General features: G+C 50.1%; 7 protein-coding genes across 7 annotated transcripts; 5 read left to right on the top strand and 2 right to left on the bottom strand.

Annotated features, from left to right (window-relative positions):
* Positions 1-1331: 1331 nt before the first annotated feature.
* On the top strand, positions 1332-3237 carry J7337_003592 (uncharacterized protein; the record flags this gene model as incomplete). The annotated part of the gene is made up of 3 exons (XM_044821308.1): positions 1332-1421; positions 1478-3069; positions 3117-3237. 3 exons carry the CDS (start codon positions 1332-1334, stop codon positions 3235-3237), a joined length of 1803 nt encoding a protein of 600 aa, XP_044682641.1.
* Positions 3238-6291: 3054 nt separating this feature from the next.
* J7337_003591 (uncharacterized protein) lies at positions 6292-6558 on the top strand (the record flags this gene model as incomplete). The annotated part of the gene is made up of 2 exons (XM_044821307.1): positions 6292-6431; positions 6477-6558. 2 exons carry the CDS (start codon positions 6292-6294, stop codon positions 6556-6558), a joined length of 222 nt encoding a protein of 73 aa, XP_044682640.1.
* A 2439-nt stretch (positions 6559-8997) lies between these two features.
* J7337_003590 (uncharacterized protein) lies at positions 8998-11868 on the top strand (the record flags this gene model as incomplete). The annotated part of the gene is made up of 7 exons (XM_044821306.1): positions 8998-9126; positions 9182-9307; positions 9358-9616; positions 9669-9888; positions 9936-11238; positions 11285-11775; positions 11820-11868. The coding sequence occupies 7 exons, from the start codon at positions 8998-9000 to the stop codon at positions 11866-11868; spliced, it is 2577 nt and encodes an 858-aa protein (XP_044682639.1).
* A 508-nt stretch (positions 11869-12376) lies between these two features.
* J7337_003589 (uncharacterized protein) lies at positions 12377-12902 on the bottom strand (the record flags this gene model as incomplete). Its single annotated transcript, XM_044821305.1, has 2 exons — positions 12377-12595; positions 12654-12902. The coding sequence occupies 2 exons, from the start codon at positions 12900-12902 to the stop codon at positions 12377-12379; spliced, it is 468 nt and encodes a 155-aa protein (XP_044682638.1).
* A 586-nt stretch (positions 12903-13488) lies between these two features.
* Positions 13489-13971, bottom strand: J7337_003588 (uncharacterized protein; the record flags this gene model as incomplete). The annotated part of the gene is made up of 3 exons (XM_044821304.1): positions 13489-13776; positions 13851-13876; positions 13938-13971. 3 exons carry the CDS (start codon positions 13969-13971, stop codon positions 13489-13491), a joined length of 348 nt encoding a protein of 115 aa, XP_044682637.1.
* A 3641-nt stretch (positions 13972-17612) lies between these two features.
* On the top strand, positions 17613-20342 carry J7337_003587 (uncharacterized protein; the record flags this gene model as incomplete). The annotated part of the gene is made up of 1 exon (XM_044821303.1): positions 17613-20342. The coding sequence occupies one exon, from the start codon at positions 17613-17615 to the stop codon at positions 20340-20342; it is 2730 nt and encodes a 909-aa protein (XP_044682636.1).
* Positions 20343-21167: 825 nt separating this feature from the next.
* Positions 21168-21581, top strand: J7337_003586 (uncharacterized protein; the record flags this gene model as incomplete). The annotated part of the gene is made up of 1 exon (XM_044821302.1): positions 21168-21581. One exon carries the CDS (start codon positions 21168-21170, stop codon positions 21579-21581), a length of 414 nt encoding a protein of 137 aa, XP_044682635.1.
* Positions 21582-23227: the final 1646 nt, after the last annotated feature.

Here is a 23227-nt window from a genome sequence, read left to right as displayed (position 1 = left end):
CACTTTTTTGGAGGAGGAGGAGGAGGGGAAGAAGAAGGATTTGCTCAGTGATACCCCTTCTACAAGCGCATGATGGGACGAAAAATGGGCTTTGTGATGGAGGCTGGGTGCAGAAGTACATGGAGGCAGATGATACAGCATCGCATAATAATAGGTGAACAAAATGATCGATTTACTGTATCTATGAAAGTCCGTGGGTGATAGCCCCATTGTGGAGTAGTGGTGTTTCGGTCGATGATCCGTGAATCACGCCTAGGTTCCCAGAGCCATGGATGTGAATGCGCCACAATTGTGAAACAGCGAGTTGGGAAAAACAAAGGGAGGATGTCATATGAGTGTCTTGGTTGGATGGGAATGTTGACCGACCCTCGAATTGTGCTATTTTTTGGAACTAGTCATTGGAATACGATAATGCTTCGTTAGGTGAGCTGATCCAAAAGCCACAGCCCGGCAGATCGTCTGATGTTTTTTTTTTGGGTTCGAAGGCTGTCCCTAAATTCGCTAGGATGCTTTCAAATCAGCTCAGATCGGCAGACGGAGACATGCTTGGTAATTGGTGGTTCTGGACAGATTTCACTTACACCGTTACACTAAGATTATGCATGCAATTGAAGCTCCAGGGAGAGTTATTGCGTTGTTGTTATTGTCATGTGGCTGCTTCAACTTGGCAAGACGACGCGCCTTCGTCAGTAGATGTAGAGCCGTATTGTAATTCTTTGAGAGAAGCTTGTTGACTGAATGAGATGTTCTGAGAAGAGACAATTCGGTAGAGTTCTAGATCAATTCTAGGTACTTCGCCTCACGGAAGTCGGAGCATTTCTGCATGTAGCATGTAGCCCAGGTTGGTACCTACATCAACAGCCAGCGTGTCATCTTTCAATGTGTCTGTCTGTACGTAGCACACGAGAAAGTTTATTTATAAGTAAATCCTCCGCCTCAAGACACTTCTCAGCCCATGAATTAATTAATTCATTCTTTGTCTGAGTTTAACTCGCAACGTCGCTTGTTCTCTTGAATTACAAGTACCGTTCGACTCAATTGAACCCATTCCTTTTTGGGAAAAGTGTCCATCGCTGCCCGCCGAAGCCGTCAACCCACTTTAGTCTACTACTTTACTTGCCGCTGGTTTACTTTCATACGTCGCTTCTTCTTTACATCAAAACGACGGCTTTGAAGACGGGACTTTTTTCTTTCTTCTCTTTTGCATCATAGTACTCTTTTACTGCCGCCTTTCACTCGTTGGCGGTTGTAGAATCAAGGCTTTGTCATCTTTCGTTACACACAATCTGACACCTACCCATCGGCTCGTCGCTTGAGCTTCTTCAGCGACAATGAAGTCTGCGAGCAGACTATTCTATCTTTCTGTGTTTGCCCTCTGGGCTGCACCCGGTTCTTGCGAGAGCTCTAGTGATGAATGCCATGTACGTTTATCGCCACCCACGCCACCTGCGCAAGCCATCGTTAACACACTTTCTAGATCTCACCCAAGTCAATCGTTGGCGATGCCTGCGCTTCGTATGCGACTCTCGATAAACTCAACACCCTGACCAAACCCGCCGTCGACGACCTCACCCACAACACCGACTTCTTCTCGCACTACCGAGTGAACCTGTTTCACAAGAAATGCCCCTTCTGGAACGACGAGAATGGCATGTGCGGAAACATTGGATGCGCGGTTGAGACGCTGGACAACGAGGAGGATATCCCGGAGATCTGGCGTGCGCACGCTCTCGGTAAACTCGAGGGTCCTCGTGCTAAGCATCCGGGGAAGAAGGCGCAGCGCCAGCATCCTCAGCGACCTCTTGGAGGTAGCCTTGGAGAGAATGTCGGCGAGAGCTGCGTCTTTGAGTACGATGATGAGTGCGACGAGCGAGATTACTGTGTTCCTGAGGACGAGAGCGCGAGCTCAAAGGGTGATTACGTGAGCTTGGTTCGAAACCCGGAGCGATTCACTGGATATGCGGGCGATGGGGCCAAGCAGGTCTGGGACGCCGTTTACCGAGAGAATTGTTTCCAGAAGAGTTCGTTCCCCAAGTCTGCCGATCTCGGCCAGTCTGGATGGAACCGCGGTCCCGCTGCCCAAGATTTCAAGCAGATCCTTGATGCGGCGGGTCGTCAGGCCCAGCTTCAGGAGCGTCGCCAGGAGAACCCCAATACTCCGTTTGTCGCAAACACTGGCTTTGAGGTTGACGATGAGTGTCTTGAGAAGCGAGTGTTCTACCGTGTCATGTCCGGTATGCACGCCAGCATCAGCACTCATCTCTGCTGGAACTTCTTGAACCAGACTACTGGCGAGTGGAGCCCTAACCTGTCCTGCTACGAACATCGTCTGCATAAATTCCCTGACCGTATTGGAAATGTTTACTTCAACTATGCGCTCATGACCCGTGCTATCGCCAAGGTTGGACCTTATCTCCAGAAGAAGGATTACAAGTTCTGTATGGGAGATGCTTCTGAGGACGCGGCCACTCGCGCCAAGGTCCTTGAGGTCACCGAAAAGGCTGCCAGTGTCCCTCAAATATTCGACGAGAGCCTGATGTTTGTCAATGGTGAAGGACCATCTCTGAAGGAGGACTTCCGCAACCGTTTCCGCAACGTCAGTCGTCTCATGGACTGCGTTGGCTGCGACAAGTGTCGTCTTTGGGGCAAGCTCCAAACTGCTGGCTACGGCACTGCCCTCAAGATCCTTTTTGAGCTGGATAACAACAGCGAAGACGTTCCATACCTCTCGCGCACTGAGCTGGTCGCTCTCTTCAACACCTACGCTCGCATCAGCAGCTCTCTCTACAACATTGGCCAGTTCCAGCAGATGATGGAGGAGAAGGTCTTTGCGGAGAAGGAGCAGGAGGGTCTTGAGGATCTCAACAAGAACGACAAGCTTAACAAGAAGTTCGAGAAGGAGGCTGAGGAGAACCCCCAGATGGACGACGCTGTGCGGGAGTTTATTGAGCTGCGACAGAGGGGTCCCAAGGACGACAGCACGATGGCTCACGTTGCGTTCGAGTTTGCTCAATTCAAGGCTGCTATCAAGATCATTATTAAAGGATGGATGCGCACGCCCAAGGCACTGTAAGTTTATACCTCTCTCCCCGCCGAGCAAAGTCTAACAAAAACAGGTGGCGTGTTTTCACATCGGAAGTCTCGCGTCTTTACAGAGTTTGGGTCGGTCTTCCTGTCGGTCCAAGATGGTGGTCGATGCGACTGCCTAACCTTAACGTGCCTCGGGATGAGCTATGAGATGTTACTGTACTAGCGGTTGTTTTTTCTTGCATATACAAAATCAGATTGCATTTTTGAGCGTTTGCTTTGCTCTGGGCATTTCGGTTGGCGTTGATGAGGGTTTTTAGCTATAAATAGCGAAGAGATTGGGTTCGTACTGATTGACTTTTGAGTGAGTGCCGTGTTGATCTGTGTAATACATGTTGTCTTTGTTTGCTTTGGTGACATCCAGTCAACCGAGAGAGCATTCTGCCTTCGCCGATCTCTTGACGCCAGCTGCTGATTGACTTAGCCTTCATGACCCATTCCTTCGCTGGAGATGTTGCCTGTGGCGTTGTTTTTGGCCGAGAGCTGAAGTTTACCAGGCATTTTATGCCAGTTCGTGACGGCTCACACCACGAACTGGGACTTTCTGGGGGCGTCAATGAGACGGACGAGGAATCAAACATGCCACTTCTCAAGTGTCATTATTTCACCATGATGTACTAGATGTGAATCCCATCAGCCACTCTCGCCAGCTACAAATGCCCAGCCATGTCACATCCTCCAACATCAAGATATAGCTTCCACGTCCAGCCACACATACTCCCTCACCATGAAGCTCACCCACATCCTCCCCATCCTCAGCCTCATCGCACCAATCGCACCAATCGCATGCATTAGACAAAGACCCGAGACCTGGCCTCCCGCCATACCCGGGGGGGAAGAGAAATACTGGGGTACCAGCAAATACATCAGGCCTCCCCCAGGTTGGAAACCGCCATCAGAGGAAGAAAAGAAAGCTCGAGAGGAGTTCATCTTGCCCCATCGAAACGTCGTCGAAGCAATTGAAGACTTCATGTTTGAGACGACAAGGCCAAGGGCTCAGAATTTGGAACAGCTTAATCTTGGGATGTTGAGGGTGCATGTTGCTGTGGCGAGAGCTGGGGATGGAATTCTTACGCTGGAGGGTCCTTATGTAAGATTAATGATGGGCTGGTTTGGAGAGGGGTGCTGAGAGTTGTATAGTCTAGGGAATCGTGTTTTGATCTACTGAATTATTTTCCCCAGGTGAGAATACAGCGACTGTTGGAGATGGTGTACTAATATGGTGTTTAGATTGCCGAGAAATGCTGGAAAGCAATGACGGCTCTCGATGATGCGGCACTCGCATGTTCAACCGTCCTCTCCAAATGGGAAAAAGAGAGACTGGCAGAAAAGATAAATGATCTCAGATTAATGTTCACAGTACGTTACACCTATCCCCAGCTTCGTCATCGTGTAAACTGAACGGGTTTGGCAGGTATATGACCATAATTTCAGCCAGAGATGCGAGAATGCAGAAGTTGGGGCTCCGGGTTTACCAGTGCCGCTAGTGGAGGATATAAGATGGCATTTTCAGAATACTGCTGAGCGATATGCGAATATTGATGAGTACTGCAGGTCTAAGCGTTTGAGCTCTTCTGATGCTGGGGAGTGGTGAGTACCTTACCTCCTACTTACCATTTGCCAAGGTAGAGGCTTCAGCTCGCGAGGGCTGGGACGGGAAGCTGGGAACTGGGGGATGATTAACTTTGAGGCCCCCAGCCAAGGAGCAGGGATTGTGCAGCTGGGGTGCAAGGGAGTGACGAAGTTACAGATGGAGAGAAGAGAGATTATTTGAGAGTGAGTTGGAATGGGTAATTGAGATCAATTGAATGAGTTTACTGTCAAAGAATAAGAGTGAAGAGTCTGTTCATGTGAATTGTATCTCCATATCTCATCAAGTCCTAACGTTAGGTATAAGCCAACAAGCCCAAGCCCAAGCCCAAGACTCCTGCACGTCAATCACACAACTCCCCTCAACATGAATCATAAACGAACCCATAACATCACAACCTGACTCTAACCTTCCAAAAAGCAAACACATGTAATTTGCTATTTCAAGATCCTTTTGCACAGACTCTCTCCCTCTCTCCACATGTAAATGCCTGAAACAGCGGTGTTCCCAACCACAACCAATAACGTCACATATCAGCTCAATTGGTGTGGTTGCACCCTACCAGGCTGGCGGTACAGGTAGAGGAACCCCCTTTTACCGACAGGTCGGTTCTGCAGGCTGTACGAGGAAGGTGGCAGATTACATGAACTCGGCCCCCAAAATCTCTCACCCTCACGATGGGGAGTGGTCAATTCCTCTTCCTCCGTCTCACCGCTTGAGTCTTTTTCGGATTAAATACCAGATTGTCCAAGATTAGAAGATCGTCAGCCAAGAATTGAAGTTTCAAGCCTCCTCCTCATATGCCCCCCTGTGAACCAACCTCGCGGGTTCGCTTCTGGCTTCATCTCCCCGGTCGCGGATGTGATTCCGGTGCATGAGACGGGTCCCGTCCTGTTGGGACCAAACTTCGAGTCTGTCCCAGATGGTCGGGTCCGGTTCCCCTCTGTCGGTAACGGGAGGAGCCTTTTTGCTTGGCTGTTATTGGAAGGTCCTTATAACTAGTTAGCTGGGCCCCGCGTCCCTTTGCAAAACGGTATTCTTACTTTGTTGTGTCAGTTACCATGCATCATCTCTTGTCTGGTATTGGTGGCTCTTGTGAGTCGACTGAGAGAGTCAACGGTGTAGCGAGACGGGATAGTAGTATTTCTCTTGAGGAGAGTGCTTATAAGCGGTATGTTGAGAGGTTTGTTTGTTGATGGGGACTGATCGTTGTGAACAGGGACAATCCTGAGCCTTCAGGGAACACCCTCGCTCCTGTTGAGAGTCAAAAGATCCAAGACTGCCATGATACCAACGCGGAACATGGATGTACCCTTCCTATACCCAGTCCCTCCTCATCATCGTCCGTCGTGGCACCAATAGATGTCCATCTTCGGTGCGGCGAGAGCCTCGAGGCTAGGTTGATGAGGCTCGATGCGATCCTGTGTCAAGGCCGACAAACATATGAGCCTGAGAACATGTCTCTGTCACCAGAAGCTTCAAGCTTGGATATTGTCAATACCTCACACTCACAAACACTCGATCAAAGGGTGCCAAGTACTCCTGTACTCCAACCAATACAAGTCTCCAAGACTAGAGACCACCAACCAACGACGACGAACCCAGACGTCGACATGGGAGACAAGATATCCGTCGATTCAAATACTGTGTCTGACCTTCTTCTGTCGGATGCCTCGCAGCCAGCGAGTGTTCACGGAGAGGCATACAACAAAGAGACTTTGATCAAGTATAAAAATTCTGCCAAAGTATCCGGGTATGTGCGCTATTCTTCCATTAGTATTGGGCTAACACTCTGTAGGCGAAAGGACAGAGCTCGCATTCACAAGAAAACCAAGCAGCGAAGTGGCAAGAAGAGGATAGCCAAGAGCAAGAGTGTATGAAGATGAGGTGGAATGGACTTACCTGTAGGCTTGTTTGCGTGTACCTATACTTTAATGAAGCAGATTCCGAATGTACTCATTGTGTTCTCAAGCTTCTTCTTCTTCCGTGCACTGCATCGATGTCAAACTAAGCAGTCGCAGTAGGCACATGCTCCTTATCCTTAACAACATCAATAGCAAGAAGAAAAGAAAAGAACACCAACAGAAGCTAAACGCGTTAGTCACACATCACCAACCCCTCAGTGACACATACCAACACACTGCATAACCCCAGAAGGTGAAGCTCAAACCCCCCAACCAACGCCTTCCCACTCATCATGGTCCGTTGATGTCTCCAAGTGCGCACCGCACCGAGAAGTATCGTCCCAACCGAGAAGGAATAACAAGTCATCGCTAACGGTTTCCCCGTGACGAAGTATCCAAATGCCTGATGTTGACCCTCATGTTGCAGCGAGAACAGCTGCGCTACCAACGTTCCAACCATTGACATTGCGACTGATGTACGAAGATAGCCCAGAAACGTTCTCTCGTTGGCTATAACCCCACGTCAGTACCTCAACTATATCCCCATCAGTGCATATCAGAAGCCACCCCACGAACTGAACCACACCTGTATGCATTCCCATCTACATCACAAGACCCCTTGCCTCATGCCCGTCAAAGATCTTCCTCCAATCTTCTTTCTCTTCTCTCGGTGCACATACCTAGATGATCCCTCGACGCCGAAAAGTCAACCTCACAGCTCACATACTCGAGCCAGAACCTCCCCAGCCTCGACCTCTTCTTCACCTCCTCCTCCTCCTCTTCCTCCTGCGGCGCAGCGGAGACATCTCCACGCGCGGGGGTGTTGCTGTTTCGGGGCCTTGTATCTGAACTGTTTGCATCCGATGTCTGAGAAGGGCGATGGGACGGGGGACGGGTAGATAGGTCCTGCAGGGAGTATGATGAGTTTGACCTTGAGCGAAGCATGCTGTGATATGCGCGGATATAGAGTTAATGGTCTTTATTATGAGATCGTTCTTTGATGTTATGAACTTGGTTTAGTTTGGTTTGCGAGTGTCAATTGTTGTTCAACACGTGCGGATGTCGGCGCGTGTAAGCGGATGCTTCCGATAGCCTTGGGCGCCGAGCCGGCCCCTCTTAGCCGGAGGACACACGGAGCATGGGGGATCCATTAGATGAGCCGGAATATCTGAAACATTACTCAATTGGGACGTGAACGTGAGAATAAACATTATATATGAAACATTTAATGTCCTTAGTAGACTAGACAATTCATTGATGTGTAGGTAATATTGTCGACAGTAAGAAGTTAGTTCACCTTCGTATAACACGTTAACATTCCAACACCTTGACCATCAAATAAACAAACTACACACTAACAGGAAAACTCAATGATCTGCTTCCACCTGCATCGGCACTCAAACCGGCTCTCGTACCAAAATACCCCATTCAGCAGCCCGGAATTTAATTCCTAAACCCCATCGTCACCATGATCCTCTTTTAAGCCAAGGCCGATATCCTCCCCAAGTGCCGAAACTTCCACATACGGCAACTGCAACGAAAAAGACACATTTGGCTTCCATCACATACGTAAAAAGTCATGGTTTCGTTCTTTAAATACCATAACGGAAGGACTTGGGGCTTTCCGAGTTCCCCGGCGGTGCGCTCTGACCGACGTTGGGAATAACGGCCCGAAGACCCGTATTTCCCGATTCGTCCAAGGTACTACGTCCCAGGCTGTCGGGTTCGCTTCGCCCGTCATCATACATGGGAATCGTAAGGAGAAGAACGTCTCTCTCAGCTGAGATTATAAAGATAAGACGATTCACAACATCATGTCACTTGCATAAAACATGTGAACCATCATCACTTCTAATATATTATTCATCGCACCACGTGTTTCTTACTTTCTTATCTCTCTTCTTCCCCCCCGGAAGCACCGGTGTCGTCTTCCGCTCTCACGGTCCGTATATACCGGCATCCGTCGTCCTCATCTCTGAAACAGAAAGACACAAGTTCCCTATTGGGGTTATTTCACCGGCCTTTTCAGCCGGTCCGTCTAAATACAAGTACAAGCTGCGGGGCTATCTCTGTCTACTGCTTATTAGTGAGCGGATGCCTATCTCGACGAAATGCACATTGAACCCTTGTTCCCTGCGATCGCGAGCTCAAGTCAACTGATTGTGCTGTTTTCTGCTTATCCAGTTCGCCTCATGTTGCTTGGCTGCAGATGACCTTATGTGCCGCTCGCGTACCGTTGCTTGCAGATGGGATGGTATAAGGGAGGCTGTTATCACATTTTGGGTTTCTCGTTTGATACACACTTCTTCTTTTCGTACCTCGGTTCAACTTTCCTGTGCTGTCTTTGTTCACCTCGTATATTAGGCGTAGCAAGACGACATCGTACAGGCCGGTTTTGACATTTGCAGTAGCACAATGAACGATTTAAACACCCCTTCTACTCCTGATACGGAGTACTCTCCTCCATGTAGTCCCCAGCAAAAGATTCAGCATCTGAGAGATACTCGCTCTGCAGCAAGAGAGAAGCTGGCGAGGCTGACGCTGGTGGAAAAGGCATGAGCTGTTGGTTCTTTGAGTGGTCATGCACTAACCCTTCTAGGTCTCACTCCTCACAGCTGCAGACTTTTGGAGAACGAAAGCTATTCCTGAGAAGGGCATCCCCTCGATCAAGACAACTGACGGTCCCAATGGTGCACGTGGTGGCATCTTTGTTGGCGGCACCAAGGTCAGTAATATTCCCCAACATCGCGAGTATGACTCAAACAGAACATATAGGCTGCACTATTCCCTTGCGGAATCTCCCTCGCAGCAACATGGAACAAAGATCTGCTCTACCAAGTCGGGCAACATCTAGCGCTCGAAGTTCGAGCTCGATCAGCAGAAATGCTTCTCGCTCCCACAGTCTGCATGCATCGTCATCCCCTTGGCGGCCGTAATTTTGAGTCTTTCTCCGAAGACCCCCTTCTCACTGGAAAACTGGCAGCGCAGTACATCAAAGGTCTTCAAGACAGGGGTGTTGCAGCGACCATCAAGCGTAAAGACGATCAATGACACAATTTGATGGCAATATGTTGACAAGGCTATAGATTTCGTTGGAAACGAGCAAGAGACCAACAGGTTGACGATAGATTCGCTCATCACAGAGCGTCCTCTTCGGGAGATCTACTTGAAACCGTTTGAGATTGCCGTTCGAGAGGCTAACCCTTGGGCTGTCATGACTTCGTACAACCTCATCAACGGCGTCCACGCTGATTTGAACAAGCACACATTGAAAGACATCCTCCGAGGGGAGTGGGGATACGAGGGGTAATGAGAATCATCGTATGTTATGGAATGACACTGACTTGTCGTAGAACCGTGGTTTCTGACTGGGGAGGCATCAACTCGTCAATCGAATCCGTGGAAGCAGGATGCGACATCGAATTCCCCTACTCCTCAAAATGGCGTCTGGACAAGCTCGTCACAGCCGTCAACGAGGGTCGCATTTCGATTGAGGATATTAACCAAGCAGCTGAGAACGTACTCACGTTGGTGGAACGACTCAAGGGAGGCGATATGTCGCCTGAAGCACCTGAGCGGGAAGATGACCGTGAGGAAACGAGGGAACTCATCCGAACTGCTGGCCATGAAGGTCTTACACTTCTCAAGAACGACGGCGGTATCCTCCCTTTATGCCCCAAATCTACCAAGGTCGCTGTTATTGGGCCCAACGCCAACCGACATATTGCAGGCGGTGGTGGAAGCGCGAGTTTGAACCCGTACTACAACACCATTCCGCTTGACAGCATTCGCAAGGTATCTAAGCAGAAAGTCTCGTTCGCCCAAGGTTGCCATATCCACAAGTGGCTCCCCGTGGCATCTGAGTACTGCACTGAACAGACGGGCAAACCAGGCGTTCACATTGACTGGTATGCGGGTGATAAGTTTGAGGGTAACCCAGTAGTGAAGCAGCGCCGAACAAACACAGATCTCTTCCTCTGGGACTCAGCGCCCTTGAGCGAAGTCGGCCCCGAATGGTCTGCCGTGGCCACGACGTATCTCATGCCGAGGACAACAGGCAAACACACCATCAGCTTCATGAGCGTTGGGCCTGGAAAGCTCTTCGTCAATGACAAGTTGGTTTTAGATCTGTGGGACTGGACCGAAGAAGGCGAGGCGATGTTTGACGGCTCGATTGACTACCTCGTTGATGTCGACATGGAGGCTGACAAAGCTGTTGAGCTGCGCGTGGAGATGACGAATGAACTTCGTCCCATTTCGAAGCAGAAGCAGTTCGGCATCACGCACAAATACGGTGGATGTCGCATCGGATATAAGGAGCAAGATCAGGTGGATTATATTCAGCAAGCGGTCCAGACGGCTCGCGACGCGGATGTCGCTGTCGTTATTGTCGGAGTCGATGCTGAGTGGGAGTCAGAAGGGTATGATCGTCAAACAATGGATCTTCCTGCTGATGGAAACCAGGACAGGCTTATCGAAGCTGTCGTCAAAGCTAACCCCAGGACCGTTGTCGTCAACCAATCCGGCAGCCCAGTGCATATGCCATGGGTCGATCGAGTGCCTGTGATTCTTCAGGGCTGGTACCAAGGACAAGAAGCCGGCAATGCATTGGCAGATGTCCTATTTGGTATTGAGAACCCAAGTGGCAAGCTCCCAGTAAGCGATCTTCACCCATCGTGTATTCTTCGCTGACACCAAACAGAGCACGTTCCCCAAGCGCATTGAGCACACTCCAGCATGGCACACCTGGCCCGGCGAGAACCACAAAGTGCTATACGGCGAAGGTCTCTACATCGGCTACCGACACTACGACCACGCCAAGATCGAGCCCCTCTTCCCCTTCGGTCACGGCCTCTCCTACACAACCTTCGAATACGGCCGTCCCGAGATCTCAACAAAGACCCTCACCCCCGATGGCGAGATCAAGATCACCCTCGCCATCTCCAACATCGGATCCCGCGCCGGTGCAGAAATCGTGCAGCTCTACGTCCACGATGAAAAGAGTCGCTTGCCGCGACCTGAAAAGGAACTCGTGGCGTTTGAGAAGGTGTTTCTTGAAGCGGGAGAGACGAGGCATATCACCATCAAATTGGATAAGTACGCTGTTGGGTATTATGACGAGACTGTGCCTGGGTGGATTGCTGAGGAGGGCGCGTTCAAGGTGTTGATCGGAGCGTCGAGTACGGATATCAGGTAAGTTCCCTTTACGCAGGTGAGGATGACCGCTAATTGTGTAGACAATCGACGAGGTTCAATGTGAAGGAGTCGTTTACTTGGGTGTTCTAAAGGAAACCACGGGAGGATGATTCGTAAGGAATGTGACAAAGGAAGGGAATCAAGATAGTATCAGCTGATCTTCCAGTCTAGGCGCATAAAGATACTGTGTGCAGAATTTAAGATATCGTCGCGTGTTGTGAAGCTTCTGTCCGAACGTGAAATGTCCTAAAGCCATATCAGATAACTGTCCGGACGTACCCTACCAAGTCACAACAACCGTTGAAGCAGTTGTATTTGCATATCACATTGAGCATGAGTTCATAAAGTGTTGGCTTTCATCAAAGACGCCATTGAATCCCTTGAAAGCCCAAGACCAAGGGTCGTATCCCAGTGTTATTCTCATTCTGTTCTTGCATACGTGTTAGGACATGATCCCCAGCGAAATGGCGAAATGGACATACCTCGTGTATCAAAATTACACTGCCAACGTGCTCTGGCCACGCACGTCGGCGATTGCGCATGTATCAAGGCTCTGCGTTTTCCCATCCAGTACCATCGTCCATCCCATGATTTCCGCTCAATCGCGCTCCTCACGATCCTTGCCCTCAGGGCTACGACTCCTGCTTCGTCCTCTGTTCCGTCCACCAGCGCCCCGTCCACGCCCAGGCTTACCAGGCGGAGGTCGCACGAACGCAAAGTCCACCGAGATCGTCTGGTCGAGCAACTTCTGGTTATGCGCACCATCAATAGCAGCGCGAGCCTCCTCCAGCGTCGTGTACTCAATAAGCGCGTATCCCTAGCCAAGCCACTGCATCAGCAATCCATCCCCGTGTTCAATGTGTTTGCGCGCTTACCTTTACGTAACCGCTTCTTCGGTCGAGGTTCAGGTGCATGTTCTTGATCTCGCCGTACTCTCCGAAAAGATCTTGCAGGGCCTCCTCGTCTGCTTCTTCGTGGACGTTTGTTACGACGATGATCCAGCCTTCGATGGAGCGGACGGCTGTGGCTTTGGTGTGTGTTTGCATGTCGGATTCGTTTCGCGCGGGAGGAGGGGGAGAGCCCGCCTCGACGTCGACGTCAACATCCATTTCCACGTCGGCCATTTTGTCAGGGGGTGGTCTGAGGGAGAGAAGTTCGGTATATGGCGAGGAAAGTGCTGTTGTTTGTTTGAGTAACGGGACCTACCTGCGAGAATGCAGAGTTCAAGGTGGAATTGATATCACGTGATGCGAGCAATGAGATCGAAAGCTTTCATGTTCGAATCATCAATTAATCTATTGGAGGTCATGGTCTCGAACTTGTCAGTAGCTTTGGGCATAAGAAATGCTAAATTTGGGGTGTTCTACGTAAATCATGGTGTTTGGCATATCCGTCAAATTGGCATGACCCTCAGGCACGAACAAGTCGAAGATGTCATCCATCAGCATGAGTCACTCGCCGAGAACTCCAAAGAATTTGCAGCATCTACGATACCCCCAGATCAGCCAGTTTGGCCCAGTCGCCCATTCATCAGGAAATTCCCACATTCACAGTAGCAGCAGAAATGCCTTGCGCCAACAAATGTGTGTTGTATTGTGACAACTGACACCGGACGCCGAGTAGAGTCGTAGTGCTTCTTCGCCATTTCCTTTTATTTCTTTTTCGTAAGGGGGCTCAGCCTATCTTGCGACCCTGACCCAATCCATCACATCATCCCATTACTGAGTGAAGCCAACCATTGCTGTGTTGAACCGTGTCCGAAAGCCAACATTTCCCGATACCGCAAATTCCTGTCGATTTTGACGAGTCGTTTATGAGCCGGGGTTGGGGTTCATCTGTGTCCGAATCGTCAGCGCCTGTCTTCCTTTCTCTATCATGCTCGAGTCTGCTCACCTTTCTCTTGCCACCAGTGAGGGTAACGTTGACAAAGCGACGGGTGTACTTGAGGCGCTTGAGAGCACGACCCTTAGGGGTCTTGGTCTTCTCCTGCTTCTCAACCTGTTGTATCGCGATGGTTAGTGATCGAGTTTTTCGTCGGGATTTTTCGATGTCGGGGAGTGCCGTCGTCGTACCTTAGGAGTCTGAGACTTGACCTTGCCTGCGAGAATGTTAGCGACGACGAAGAGACAGAAACGTCGTGAGGGCGGGCGCAAACGTACCGGCACGGGCAAGAGATCCGTGAACTTTACCCATGGTGAATGATGTGCTTGGTGGTGATGTGGATGGTAGAGTCGAACGGCTGACTGAAAGCGCGGTAAGATTTTTGGGTCAATTTGGCAAGTGTGTGGGCGGGAAGGAGCTACCCTCACGTGAGCGGGGATAAGATGCCCTCGGAATAACTGGGTCCGAGTGGCGGATCAAGGCGGCTTATGTAATGCGCCTGGAGGGAATCGTCCGCATGGGAGCAACAGGCGTACAATAGCCATGCAAGAGCTAGAAATTTTACTGTTTGCTGCTGAGGACTTTCAATTGATCCCAGCGATTATCTCGTGGTGGCTTTTCGTTAAATTAGTGTCTCTGTTGCGTTTTGGAAGATGTTGTATGACGTCATTGAGAACGAAGCTGGCGAGCGGGTTGAGTTCTTAACGATATCGTGAAAATGCCGATTTCATTGTTTGCCAAGCTCCCTCTCACAATACTGAATATTGTTGTTTCACCGACAATCACAGCATTAATGGATTGGTGTAAAAGGTTACATCGTGTTATTCGGGCACGCAGGTACAAGATGTTGTGTGGCTCGGCATCGTGTTAGTGGCCATTCTGCTGGTCAATGGGCATTTTGGGCGTAGTAAGGGCTTACTCTGCTTCTTGGCTACAGTATTGAGGTTCGAGTCGTCTTGGTCAATGATCAAGCAATGTATGGTAGGTCTCTGGTCTAAATCCGCAATCACGACATACAGAATAATGTATTTCCATTGACAAGGACCAACTTAGAGTTTACTTGACTATTCGATGGAGTTCAGTTGCATTCTCTATCACGCATGCATTATGTCAAGTTACATATTCCTCTGACTTCGAAACTAAATATACTCAAAACACATAAAGGCTTTGTCTTAGACAAAAACTTCTGAAGAACTCCAATACCCCAGCAAATGGTGCAACAACTAAACATTCTCGTCTCTCGACGTCGCTGTAGGGTAACTCTCAAGTCAAATCGCTCCATCTAACCGTCCCACCAGCTTAACCCCACTGTCTGGTCCTCCATCACCAAAGCAAATGCAGACATCTATTAAAATCTCAACCAAGGATATATATCACTGACTTACATATCTAATTTGGGCGCTTCAACCATGTCCCATTCACAATGACTTGCATCGCGTTGGCCGTCGACAAAAAGCACAAGAGTGGATGTTTTGCTATATTTACATAGAGCCCCAGATTCTTGCAGGGTGCCAGCCGCGGGCATGGGGATGCGAGAATACGAGACGGCCATGACCACTGAGACCTGAACCTAACGGAAAATCTTTCCAGAACGGAACTGAGACCTTGTCAATGTTTTAGATGGATCGTATTCTTCCGAAGACTTTCCGGGGAGCTGATCGATGCCGAGCTGTATTATCTGAGGCTGGCAATTGACTTGATCTCTTCTGGACGCTGGGTGGTTGGAATTGAACTAGATAATCTTTACGTCGTAGAGAGTTAAGGTGAATGGAAGCCATGAGTTAGAACATAGACTTGAGACTGGTATCCAACGTTGCCTCAATCGTATCAGGCCAGCTCGTCGTTGGGCTATATCCGTTCCACCGTCTAGTCTAACCTTCCAGCCCCAGATGCACGGCCCCAACCGTCCCGATCAATTACACAGAAACTCTAGGCACTGAGAAACAAGACACTGGTTGGTAGATCACATCATCGCGCAGCTCAAGTGTGTTAGCGGAAGTATCGTAGAGGCTAACAAACTTCCGCTATCACTGATAGCGGGGTGGTTGGATCATGCCATGAGCTTCTGATTGCTTCCTATCACCATCATTTAATCGAAAGAAGGCTGGGATAATTACACCATTTGGCCCAAAGGATCAGGGGAACAATTAGAGAGAACAGGCCTGCCACGTTGTGCTACACTTGACACTGGGTTTTATCGTTATCAACCAGCCTCCATCGCGCATAAGCAGTTCAAGTTTACCAGCCAGCCCCTCCTCCCAGCTCGCTCTACCCGCACGCTTCTTCCCAAAGAACAAAGTAGGTATTGTACAGTATCCGCAGAAAAGACCTAAACGAGCTTCTATGCAGAACGGCTAAACCCCAGAACGTCAATCGCCTCAGTCGAAGAGTTCGTATCCTTCCATACTGAGACAAAAGTTTCTATTCGTGTAATCGCCTTATGGTTCCATTTGATCGCGCTGCTATTTTTGGTCACCCCTGTCAAGTCTAAAAAAGGATTCGCTCGTCTCGTCTCTGTAAGGCCACACACACTCCCGCAGGTGCCGAACCAATGGCCCCGCGATTCGGGCCATGACACTTCAGCCACGCACGTCTTTAGTGCCCACCTCGACAGTTCGTATTCTAAACCCACTGCTTGATTCTTACGAGCATCTTGCAGCTGAGGGTTAGAGTCTAGCTGAGAGGACAAAGAGTGAGGGGAAGAATTGGGAAGCATTGATTGTCATGTCGAGAGACAGAATAGCCAGTGACAATTGAGAGTCATGATGGATGCAGACGTTGTTGGGCTGTCTTGCAGTGATTTTACCCCAGTCAGGCTCTCAATGGATACTCCAGGAATCGATGCCGCTATCCCGCAATGACGGACAATCGCATCACCCACACAAACAGGCCTGATGCCCTGTCGCTAGGTCGAGATATCATGATCCTTGGCCCAGACCGTCCCGCTACTCAGCTGGTTTGGGACTGGCCATCTGCAGCTAGTCTAAACTACTGTAAGCCCAGGAAAAAGAACTGCCAACCTGCAGCTTGGTAGCTTTGGATATCGGCATCTTGATTCTAAGCTTGTTTGGATTGATTGCCTGACACTGCTTGGCCGGGCCACTCCAGATACAAACTGAGCTCAACAGAGCGGAATTGTCTGGAATTTTCTATTTCCACTGACTCTTCTTCCAACACTTAACCTCCCTTGCCCGTCTTCACATCTATCCCTGTTTCTCCCCCTTCCAATCTATCTCTTACATATCCATGTAAATGGGTTGCATGTTGTTGAGCCCAACCAACGTCGCATCCTCCTACCGTACCTGACCTCACCGATAACGCTTCCGCTCTTGTGTCACCATATTAACAGACCAATTCCCTCTCACCAATTCCCACCCTCTTTTTATTTCCCACTTGTACAACAGTAAGAAAAAAGTCGGGGGAAGCTTTAGCTCGTCTCGTCTCATCTCGTCTTGAGTCAATCCCACCACATCACGAGATACCCGCATCATTTTGCCCACCGCCTTTGCAACGACTCACGACAGCATCCGTTGCAATTTCTCCCGCATTCGCTGAGATTTCTCAATTTTCTCAGAAGGAAAAGAAGGAGAAGAGACGAATTGGAATGACAAGATTCCAAGCAATTTACCAATAAAACACCACCCGAGACATCATCACCCGCTTTTGACCTTAGCTTCTTATTCCGAACGCAGCAGTTTCTGGGCGCATTCGGTCAGATTTACACAAACGCAAACATCCGCGAGAAAAGAAGCAGGCAAACTATTCTCAGATTCATTATTATTGCGCTTACCTGCAGCAATCGTCCTCACCCCACCTTGTCCAACCCAACTCACGCGCAATTTCTCCCGACATTTCCTTGTCTCACAGAACCTCCCCGCCCAATTTCATGTCAATGGTTCTCTTGAGCGTGTGAACAAGACCCCAAATCAAAGAAGCAGAAAGGACTTTTCATCATGCTCCTCGCTGCTCAAGCGCCTCAAGGGCGCTCTCGCTCAGATAGCTTGCAGCAAATGCTCGATCTGGAGAAGAAGCTCAATGTAAGCACAGAAAGTGACAAAATTCTGGAGGGTTTGGCTGACGTACTCGCACAGTTTCAGCGGACACACCAGGGCTCTGTGCCTCCATCTCCGGCATGCACCGATAGCAGTGGCTCAGTACCACCCAGCCCAGGCCACCCACCTCGTCGTTTTGAGCTGGTGCCCAAGGATAAGAAAGGCCCTACACCTGTTCGAAACTACTCCGCTGTTCCGCCTCCTCTCTTCTCAGCTCCTGAGCGCTCAGAGTCACCAAACATGATCCCCCGAAAGCCCGTGGGAAAGGAACTTTCTCAATTATCTTCAACGGAGCAGCTCAAAGACGACGACAAGCCCGCTCACAAGACCGTGGCGTTCATGTTTCCCCCTGATGTGGAAGAGCAGCGCTCTGTGTGCCAATCACCCACTTGGGAAGCGTACGAGCGTCAGAAGAAGGAGAAGAAAGAAGAGAAGCGAAAGGAGCTCCAGAGAAAAGAAGAGGAGAAGCGAAAGGCGAAGGAGAAGGAGCAGGAATTAGCCATGAACCAAGCCCTCGAAGAAGCTTGGAAGAACGCTCCCAAGCCTCGCGGTCGAAAGCTGAGTAAACCTCAACCACCGCCTCCGTCTCTTCAAACTCAAGGACTCAGCACAACTGTGCCGCCTCAAACAACACAGAAGCGACGATCTCGCTCGTCGAGCTTATTGGGATTCTCGATTGGTAGAAACAACGACGATCCTGAAGAGCCCAAACGCAGTCGCTCCAGCTCACTTACATCCATCTTCCGCAAATCCTTCGAGATCAAGCGTGCTTCGTTCGATGAGACCAGCCCTACCGGTTTCTTGGGCGGCAAGAAGCTTGAGAAGAAGAAGGACGACTTCCACCAGAAAGTCCTCGAGGACCAAGCCAAGGGCGACAGCAGAGTTCATCCAGCCATGCGAAAGTCGTTCCTCGGCCATGGGTCGTTTACTCCTCTCAAGGTCAATCCCCAGCAGAAAGAGGAAGATGCCAAACGAAGAGCATACCCTCCTATCTCTATCAACACATCTGGCGTGAGGGGTCAATCGAAGCCGGCCAAGTCGCCTAGTCGAAGGGGTTCAGTCAATATTTACCTGTGGAGCGCTAGAGCTCGACGTGGTTCTGTCAGTGATGATTGTGCAGTCGCTGATACGGACGATGAGGGTGATCAGAACACCGCTACTACACCAGACAGCGAGATTCTGTACAACAAGGCCCAAGGTTTGAACAGACGAGGCGGTCTTTACATCAAGAAGGAAGACGGCGAACAATCCGTCACCCCTCGCTCTTCAAACCAGAGCATGAAACAAGCCGCCAAGCCCAAAGACACCGAGAAGCCTCCCCAGCAAGATACCATCACCGTCTCCCGCCCCCCAATAACAAACTCAACACAACCCCAAGGTCAAGCCCGGCGCTCATCAACAGCATCAGGTCTCTCCATCCCACCGCCGCCGCCGCGAAGAAGCTCAAAGCGAGGATCTCTCACACTCCTAACACGACTCAACAACTCTCAACCAGCTTCCGATGAAGCCAAGAGCGCTCCAGTGGAGTCATCAAAGTCCAAGGACAAATTGTTCAGACACAATCCCCCGAGCATCCGTTATGAACAGACTTCGCCGGGCGTGCGACCGAAACCCATCACTGCTGATTCAGAACCCGCTGTTCCTACGAAATGGAAGCTTAAGGATGCTGCCAAGAGTGCGTTCAGCAGAGGTCATTCAGCGCAGAACTCGGTTTCGTCGACGATGAGTGCTTCGTCAAAGACGAGCACCGCATCTTCTGTCGGACCGCCTGTGCCAACAAAGACGGATTTGCCAGTGTCGAAGGGCTTGGCTGGTGCTAATGATGCCCCCATTCGCACGCAGCACGTTCACGCTCCGGTGAAGCATCTCACCCCAGGAACTACACGCTCACCTATCGGTCGTCGCCCTACGACAAGCTCATCAGAGTCCTCATACTCCGATGGTATTCAGACTTTATCTCCCATGAGCACACCACACACATCCCCTCCCCAATCTGAAATGGGCCACTCACCCAGCATCGCAACCATCAAGCCCTCAATGCACGCAACCGCCAGCCCCGTCAGTCCCTACTGGTCCTACACAAACTCTCCCCAAATGGCACCCATCGACCGTTTCGACACCAACCCCTCCGACCCCGAAATCGATCCCATCCAAGAAGCCGCCAACAGAGTAATGGAAGCCTTCTCAAACGCCAACCTCCGCAACCGCCGAACACCCGTCTCCTCCGACGAGACAAGCTTCGCCTCAACACCAACATACCCGCCCCTAAAGCACAAGCCCCGAAGCAAAGGACATCTGCGCTCCGTCCAGAGCGGCCATAGAGCGACCATCTCTGACCCGGAAGCGACAATCAAGACGCTCCGTCGGCAATCGAACCTAGAGCACCAGCACCACGGCGAACCGAGCGCCAAGATGTTCGTCGAGTGCTGCGCTTGCATGCGCTACCACGATATGCCAAGCAGGCTCTACGAAGCCATGTCCAACCCAGATGGTGTACTGAGCGCTGGCTCAACGGATTTCGCGGGGAGCGTTACCATGACGGTGAAGTGTCCGTGGTGCAAGCATGAGATGAGCACAAAGTGCTGCGCTGGATTCGCAGCCATGGTGTACATCAAGGAGAGATTTCACTAAAGTTTTACGTTCTCGACGAACATTGTTCTGTTTTTATGTTTGTCTATAGACAAATCTTGCACGACGCAATTTTGATTTTCTCTTATTCGCTACAGAATAGGCGTAGATGGAGGAAAAAAGACACGGTTAGTCTGAATAGTGTACCGGTTGCTTGGTTACAACAAGAACCGTGGGAAATATTGTATTTAGTTTTCGACGAAAGCTGTAACGAGTCACGACATGATGAATCAAATAAAGTCAACTATTATTCAACAATCTCTCACAGGGTCTTCCCTTGTTTGACGTCACATCCACTTTTCCCTATAGCCTTTGGAAAGCTATTCTTGGCAACGAGTCTATCGTTGAACTAGTTTGTTGAAAAGCGAACACCTTCCCGTACAAGAATAGACTGTAAATCACGATATCGAATGGCGGAGAAACGTGGTGGTGTCTGTTCTCAACGCCAAGACTGGAGTGCGATGACGGGCATGAAGTGAGACAATCTCCTAGAAACAACAAAAAAAGCAAGAACAATAAAACATGTGAAATGGAATTGAATAACCTGTTGCAGAGGTACTGACTTTCTTGCAATTGGATGTCGGGAATATCCTGATCCAGCTTTGAGGGTTTGCGCGGCTCTGACGTCAGGATAAGCAGGGATCCGACGATGCCAGGTTTTTAGAAGATGCAGATTCAAGAAATACCAATATCTACGTCAATTCAAGAGGGGAAATCCTTCATATCACTTATTTCCACCGTCTTCTTCAGCTGTGAATCTTATCTCAATTAACTCACCTTATCACATATCTCTCACCAAAATCACAACATCTCATCAACACCATCAAAATGGGCGAACCAAAGAAAGGCACAATCAAGTTCCGCAACAAAGAAGGCACCCTCGACGCCTCCGCCCTTCTTTGGCGCGCCCTGACCTCCGAGAAGCCAGAGGTAATGCGCAAATACATCACCAAAGACGCCGTCCTCTGCGAGCCAGACCAGAAGGTGTACTCACCCCGCACCGAGCCGTCTCTGGACGAGTACATGGAGGATGGCTACGAGCCCTGGACGGCGTACAAGATCCACGACGAGCCTGAGTTTGTAGAGATCGACCTCATGGCCTCGGCGCTCAACTACCGCGTCACTGCGTGGAAGCTCCAGAATGGGGAGATGATGGCGACGGAGGCTTGGTGTCATAGCGTCTTTCGACAGGGACCTGGAGGGGATTGGAAGTGCTGTCTTCATCATATGGCCAAGGTCTAATAAGACTTAAGTGTTTAAAGGTGTTGGGGATTGGCGAATTGGGTTTTTGTTTCTGAGCTATGTTAATTAACGACGTTAACGTTATCGCATACATTACTTTCTCAACCGTGCATCACTTAGTCCAGCAAAGTTCACGCCAAGCTTCAGCTTAACAGCGATAGCTAATAAACAGAGTTTCTAATTGTCAAGATTAGCTCACTCACCCGTGTCCGATAGGTGATACCAACAACAACCGGGACCGCCTCCCGGATGCATTAACTCGAGAGACCAGAGTGAAGTTGAGTTGAGCGCCAAGAGGATCACTCAGGCGGGGGAGGGGCGCTTTATCTCCCACTCGTGCATCCAAGAGATGTTTCTCGTTTCTGAATATGGTCGCGTGCGTTTTATTCTGTATCTCGCCATTGGCGAGTTGACTCGAGATGGTGGCTGTCGATCAGGCTGAACGAGAAATCCTGCACGTCGACACTTTGTCAAGCAAGGATTAGCACGAAAATTTTTGAACCGTTGGTCTCTTGTTTGGGGTCTGATTGTCTTTATCTTGGCGGCCTGGGCGTTTTCGCCTCCAGCGATGGTCATCGACTCAAGCAACGCATGGTGTGCTACAGAAGAGGTCTGTCATTCTTGGCTTTCTTGTCATAATGAGCGTTTATTGAGGCCCTGGTTGCAAGCCTGCATGTCCCTTCCATCCGGTCGATGATTCTGTGATCCGAGGTCATCATCGATCGCTTAGCAGGATCCTGACTATGTGCTTGATTGTGTCTTCGGACATTGACTTGCGGGCTGTAAGATTGTGACGTCGTGCCATCGCCAAGTTCAACACAGTCTCGCCTCTTCGCAATGAACAGGTATCACAATCGAGACTCGAAGATCTGCTCACTTTCTTCGGCGTGGACCGGACAGTCGGTTTTTGTCTTTGCTTTTTGCCTGCCTGTCTGCGTTATAACCGACCACTTGGTCCGCGGATAGCTGTCGTATTACGACCTGTCTCAAGCCAAGGGTCTTGTCAAATGCTTCTTCCCTCTAGGATGGACTTGGCGAGAAGCACGACGCGGGGAGTTAAGTAATAGAATGAACAATGTCAAGCAGGAGTGACATGTCCTCTCGAACTGAAGTTGTCCCAACCTCTCTCTTCCTCCCCCAGACCAAACTCTCTCTCCTGATGTGATGTGACGCCGTCCGCTCCGGGGTTCCTTCGGCGGAGGGCACGTGTCCTCCTCTGTCAGCCTCTTCACTACGAGTGGCTCCGCTCAAGCCCACTCCCCACTCCGCCGCCCCACGATAACCCTGCCTCACCCAAACACCGCTCGGCTTGGCAATGAGACGCTTGTGGGGCCGCTGACCGTTCCGCTCCAGTACTGAACTTCACTGAAGCGTGCTGTAGGGGCGTGTCCGTTTTTCCGCTGCCGTTTGTTCTCGTGTTCCCTTTCCTTTTTGCTCTTCCTGCAGCATGCACGTTTTGATCCTCTTGCAGCAAAATATTGTCACAGAGGAATCGTGGATGGTCGCGAGGACGTCTTGTATCGTGGCTACACGTGTTGAGAAGCTTTTTGGTGATCAACTTGGCGCCTTGTATTGACTTGGCTTCAGACATCCATCTCTGGTTCAAGATGGTGGGTGGACCTTCGTACCCTGTAGCTGTTTCTCAA

The sequence above is a fragment of the Fusarium musae genome, chromosome 3 (assembly GCF_019915245.1).
Source record: "Fusarium musae strain F31 chromosome 3, whole genome shotgun sequence".
Taxonomy (NCBI): domain Eukaryota; kingdom Fungi; phylum Ascomycota; class Sordariomycetes; order Hypocreales; family Nectriaceae; genus Fusarium; species Fusarium musae.
This window is presented reverse-complemented; position numbering and strand designations above follow the sequence as displayed.